This window comes from Nematolebias whitei, chromosome 16 (genome assembly GCF_014905685.2).
Source record: "Nematolebias whitei isolate Nwh7 chromosome 16, NemWhi1, whole genome shotgun sequence".
In the NCBI taxonomy this organism is placed as follows: Eukaryota; Metazoa; Chordata; class Actinopteri; order Cyprinodontiformes; family Rivulidae; genus Nematolebias; species Nematolebias whitei.
In genome coordinates this window covers 316367-322712 of record NC_056513.1, presented here as the reverse complement: position 1 = coordinate 322712, position 6346 = coordinate 316367, and the positions used below count along the sequence as shown (strand labels likewise).

Here is a 6346-nt window from a genome sequence, read left to right as displayed (position 1 = left end):
GGGGTGGTTTGAGTCAGACACCAGTGGGGTTCAGGGGTGGTTTGAGTTGAATACCAGTGGGGTTTAGGGGTGGTTTGAGTCAGATGCCAGTGGAGTTCAGAGGTGCTTTGATTGAGACACCAGTGGAGTTCAGAGGTGCTTTGAGTAAAACACCAGTAGACTTCAGAGGTGGTTTGAGTCAGCCACCAGTGGGGTTCAGAGGTGGTTTGAGTTGAATACCAGTGTGGTTTAGGGGTGGTTTGAGTCAAGACACCAGTGGGGTTCAGGGGTGGTTTGAGTCAGACACCTGTGGGGTTCAGAAGTGGTTTGAGTCAGACACCAGGATAGTTCAGAGGTGGTTTGAGTCAGCCACTGTGGGGTTCAGAGGTGGTTTGAGTTGAATACCAGTGGGGTTTAGGGGTGGTTTGAGTCAGACACCAGTGGAGTTCAGGGGTGTTTTGAGTCAGACACTAGTGGAGTTCAGGTGTGGTTTGAGTCAGACAGCAGTGGGTTTCAGAGGTGGTTTGAGTCAGACACCAGTGGGTTTCATAGGTGGTTTGAGTCAGACACCAGTAGACTTCAGAGGTGGTTTGAGTAAGACACCAGTAGAGTTCAGAGGTGGTTTGAGTCAGACACCAGTAGAGTTCAAGGATGCCCCGACTCAGAAGAAGTAGACTACTCTGTTGGCCCACATATATACTGCAGTTAGTAATGCGAGGCTTGGACTGAAGCCTTCTCCTCAGCCAACGAAGAGCAGCAGATTGACCGTGTCTAGACACAGCAGCTGTTTTCACCAGATGTCTTTTGACTGATAGACCATCCCTGATCTAAGGAAGAACAAAGCACCAAAGCAGATCATTACTGTTTCATGTGGTCTGTTTTGTTTTCACTTTTGTTTTATGCCTGCAAGTTTTCTACCAGAACTAGTCTCCCTCTGCATTGCCACCTGAAGTCAAATCAGCTGAAGCTGTACACTTTCAGCTCATGTCTAATTGAAACCTAAAGTATAAAGTGGTGGATCCAAGTGTTCTTTTAAACAGCTTTTTAATCGCACTAGGCCAGCTTTGACACCACTAAATACCTGAAGAACCAGTTAACTTTTTGTACTGTTCTGGTTTTTGGCTTGCAAGAATATTAATATTTTTGCTTGGTTTTATTGTTGATATGTTTATCACACAGTTGCAGATACCTAAGCTCTGTTGATAAATATCTAATTGTATGTAATCAGTACAGCTGTTTGTCACCTGATGGAGAAGCCCTTCTCGAGTGTTCCTCGTCTTCTTTATGTCTCTCCTGCACTGCATCGTTTCTGCCCAGCACTGGACACCTAAACTCTCAATCACTTCTTACAAGTTAGTGAGCAAAAGCACTAAGTGACTCACACACGAAGTGATGCCAGGTAGCAATAGTAAGGGTGGAGGGAGGGGTACATCTTCTTCACCTCTCCCCCATGCTGTAGTCCTCCCCAGCAGATCCCTGAGACCCTCTCGCTATGTTCCAGTGTCAGCAGCCACCTTCTTCCTGGTTGGCTCCACCACGCTCTTCTTCTGCTTTACGTAAGTGGAGACCACACCCACACATGCCCACAAACACACACCAGTTGATGAGAGGCAACGAAATACATTCTTTCATAATTTTTTTCAAATCATACCACTTCATTTATAAAACACTTAAAAGAGCAACAAGGTCAAACAGAGTGGTGTACTGCAAAAATAAAGCAAGCGAAGGACACAGGATAAAATGCATAGATTAAAGTCTTTTCTAATTTTGTATTTTGAAATGCACACTCACCAAAAAATAAAAAATCCCCTCACATACCGGATAAGCTACACAGACATGCATAAATTAGACAGGCACTGACACACTTTCAATAGAGGATACAAATGGCTGCCAAGTGTCCCAAAATCTTTTAACAGAACTTTTATCTTTTCCAGATGAATATGATACATCACTTCTCTTATCCAGTGTTTATATTCTGGGGGATACAGGTCTTTCCATAAAATAATGCCTCTTTTCCATTAGTAACGTACGGCTTGACTGGACCCGACTCAGCCTGGTTCCAAGGCTTTTATATTAGAACAGTACATAGAACCTGTCCCTATTTTCAGAACCCTTGACTCTGTGGTTTTAACCTTATCAAGTAGGTACGAAAATGTGACGTCAGCACGTTGTCAGTCACTGATTGGTCAGGGGCGGAGTCACTGGATCGTTCAGAAACTTTTCAAAACATTGACCGCTATTTGCAATTTCTCGGACTGGAGCAGCGTCTGGACCTATTTTAAAGATTTTAAAAACAATAATGACAACACCATGGTCTAATGCTGACATGCTGACATTTTTTGTGCTTGGTGGCCGAGGACAAAATTCAGAGCGAGCTGGATGGAGCTCTGCTGGTCTCCCCGGTCCTCTCCCCCTGAGCCTCGGAGCCAGGCCGGGCAGGGCATCATCTCCCCGGCTCCGAGTTCCGCTGGTCACCATGGAAGATCCTCCGTGGTGCCGACTCGGGGCTCGGGCTCCGGATCCCGGCCTTGTGTGCTCAGAGCTTCACTGGTCACCACAAAGGATCATACGAGCTGGTGACTCGCAGAAGGCCATTGCCAGACCCCGGCCTCGCGTGATCATGAAGGCTGAATCTTGATCCCGGCAGTCAGGCGGACCGGGGCGGGTCTGGGACGGACGGTGGAAGTGATTTTCAGATAAACTAATATTTTGTTTTTATATATAAAATGTTTTTAATAATCGTTGAAGCGATTTAAAAAAAAAAGTTTTTTAAATATTTTTAATATATTTTTATTTTATATATAAAATGTTTGTAAAAAATCGCTTCCACCGTCCGTCCCAGACCCGTCTCTGTCCGCCTGTCTGCTTGGGTTGGGGTTGGGCCTTCATGATTACGCGAGGCTGGGGTCTGGCAACGGCCTTCTGCAAGTCACCAGCTGAGCTTGGACCTGGGAAGATGACGCCTGCCCATCCTGGCTCCGGGGGAGAGGATCGTGTGAGACCAGCAGAGCTGGTCATTAAAAAAAAGAAGTACTTTTTTAGCGTTGAAAATAAAAAAAATAATAAAGTAAACGGTGCCGGCTTTATCATGAAATCCTGTTTGCACTTTAATGATTATCTGTTAACTCAGCTGAAAATCATAAAAGACACAAAATTATTGAATCACTCAAGAATATTTCCCTCAAACATGTTTAAAGAAGAGAGACGGCCTTTAGTTCATCTTTATTTTAACCCACAAATGTACAAATCACAAAACAAGAACTTTAAAGCAAAGTTAAAAATCAAAAACTATATATGTGAACAAGAAACAAAACCACACATCTGAACGATAAAAGTAGACACAATGAGTACAAATACATCAAATGATGAAGAAAATCTATACAATTTTAAATATAGATGTTTTTGTAGAATCTGGTTTATCAGAGATTTCATGATGAACTAAAGTTCATTAGCAGGATTTATATATGTGTGTGTGTGTGTGTGTGTGTGTGTGTATATATATATCCATCCATCCATTTTCTTCCACTTATCCGGGGTCGGGTCGCGGGGGTAGCAGCCTAAGTAGGGAGGCCCAGACTTCCCTCTCCCCAGCCACTTGGGCCAGCTCTTCCGGGGGAATCCCGAGGCGTTCCCAGGCCAGCCGAGAAACATAGTCCCTCCAGCGTGTCCTGGGCCTTCCTCTGGGCCTCCTTCCGGTGGGACGTGTCCAGAACACCTCACCAGGGAGGGGTCCAGAAGGCATCCTAAACAGATGCCCGAGCCACCTCAACTGGCTCCTCACGACGTGAAGAAGCAGCGGCTCTACTCTGAGTCCCTCCCGGATGATCGAGCTTCTCACCCTGTCTCTAAGGGAGAGCCAGACACCCTGCGGAGAAAACTCATTTCGGCCGCTTGTATCCGAGATCTCATTCTTTCGGTCACAACCCAAAGCTCGTGACCATAGATGAGGGTAGGAACGTAGATCCATCGGTAAATTGAGAGTTTCGCCTTTTGACTCAGCTCTCTCTTCACCACGACAGACCTGTACAGCGCCTGCTTCACTACAGATGCTGCACCTATCTGCCTATCGATCTCACGCTCCATTTTTACCTCATTGTGAACAAGACCCCAAGATACTTGAACTCCTCCACTTGGGGCAGGACTTCCTCCCTGGCTCGGAGAGGGCACTCTACCCTTTTCCGGCTCAAGACCATGGCCTCGGATTTGGAGGAACTGATCTTCATCCCAGCCGCATCGCATTCGGCTGCGAACTGCTCCAGCGAAAGCTGTAGATCACGACCTGATGAAGCCAATAGGACCACATTATCTGCAAAAAGCAGAGACGCAATCTTAAGGCCACCAAAACGGATCCCCTCAACACCTTGGCTGCGCCTAGAAATTCTGTCCATAAAAGTTATGAACAGAATCGGTGACAAAGGGCAACCTTGGCGGAGTCCAACTCTCACCAGGAACAAGCCCGACTTACTGCCGGCGATGCAGACCTGGCTCTGACACCGGTCATACAGGGACCTAACAGCCCGTGTCAAAGGGCCGGGTACCCCATACTCCCAGAGTACCCCCCACAGGGTCCCCCGTGGGACGCGGTCGAACGTCTTCTCCAAGTCCACAAAGCACACGTAGACCGGTTGGGCAAACTCTCACGCACCCTCCAGGACCCTGCTGAGAGTGTAGAGCTGGTCCAGTGTTCCACGGCCAGGACGAAAACCGCACTGCTCCTCCTGAATCCGAGGTTCAACTATCCGACGGACTCTCCTCTCCAGGACCCCGAATAGACCTTACCAGGGACGCTTAAGAGTGTGATTCCCCTGTAGTTGGAACACACTCTATGGTCCCCCTTTTTGAATAGGGGGACCACCACCCCGGTCTCCCAATCCAGGGGAACTTCCCCCCCGTGTCCACGCAATATTGCAGAGTCGCGTAAGCCAACACAACCCTACAACATCCAGAGCCTTAAGGAACTCTGGGCGAATCTCATCCACCCCTGGGGCCCTGCCACCGAGGACTTTTTAACCACCTTGGTGACCTCAGCACCAGAGATTGGAGGGCCCGACCCAGAGTCCCCATGCTCCGCTTCCTCAGTGAAAGACGTGCTGGTGGGCTTTAGGAGGTCTTCAAAGTATTCCGCCCACCGACCCACAACATCCCGAGTTGAAGTCAGCAACACACCGCTCCCACTATAAACAATGTTGGTGGCGTACCGCTTTCCTCCCATGAGACGCCGGATGGTGGACCAGAATCGCCTCGAAGCCATGCGGAAGTCGTTTTCCATGGCCTCTCCAAACTCCTCCCATGCCTGAGTTTTTGCCTCAGCGACCACCCGAGCTGCATGTCACTTGGACTGCCGGTACCCATCAGCTGCTTCTGAGGTCCCACAGGCCAAAAAGGCCCGATAGGACTCCTTCTTCAGCCTGACAGCATCCCTCACCGACGGTGTCCACCATCTGGTTCGAGGGTTGCCGCCGCAACAGGCACCAACAACCTTGCGGCCGCAGCTCCAGTAAGCCGCCTCAACAATAGAGGCATGAAACATGGTCCACTCAGACTCAATGTCCCCCACCTCCCTCGGAACATGTTCGAAGTTCTCCCAGAGGTGGGAGTTAAAACTCCATCTCACAGCAGGAGACTCTGTCAGACGTTCCCAGCAAACCCTCACAATATGTTTGGGTCTGCCAGGTCTGACCGGCATCCTCCCCCACCATCGGAGCCAAGTCACCACTAGGTAGTGATCAGTGGACAGCTCCTCCCCTCTCTTCACACGAGTGTCCAAGACATGTGGCCGCAGATCAGATGAGACGGTGACAGGCAGGATGGAGTGGATGAAAAAAAGTTTCAGGAGTTATTTGTGACAAAAGGGTGTCAGCAAAGGTCAAAGGAAAAGTTTACAAGACAGTGGGGAGACCAGCTATATTGTATGGTCTGGAGACAGTGGCATTGACAAAAAGACAGGAGAAAGAACTGGAAGTGGCAGAAATGAAGATGCTGAGGTTCTCCTTAGGAGTGACGAGGATGGATACGATTAGGAATGAGATAATCAGAGGTGCAGCACAGGTTGAACAACTGGGCGATAAAGTTAGGGAGGCCAGACTGAGATGGTTTGGACATGTCAAGAGGAGGGACCATGGGTATATTGATAGAAGGATGTTAGAGATGCAGCTGCCAGGAAAAAGCCAAAGAGGAGATATGTGGATGCAGTTAGAGAGGATATGAAGGTAGTTGGAGTGAGGACAGAGGATGCAGAGGACAGAGTGAGGTGGAGGAGGATGACTCGCTGTGGCGACCCCTGAAGAGGGAAAAGCCGAAAGAAGATATACATATATATATATATATATGTATGTATATATATATATATATATATATATATATACAC

At 48.2% G+C, this 6346-nt stretch overlaps 1 protein-coding gene across 1 annotated transcript in view; it reads left to right on the top strand.

Moving 5' to 3' along the window:
* Positions 1 to 1371: 1371 nt before the first annotated feature.
* LOC119422988 (palmitoyltransferase ZDHHC5) overlaps positions 1372 to 6346 on the top strand; it is an 88357-nt gene continuing 83382 nt past the window's right edge. The window contains exon 1 of the mRNA XM_037690399.1: positions 1372 to 1535. Coding sequence (XP_037546327.1) covers positions 1372 to 1535 — 164 coding nt within the window. The remainder of the gene's footprint in view (positions 1536 to 6346) is intronic.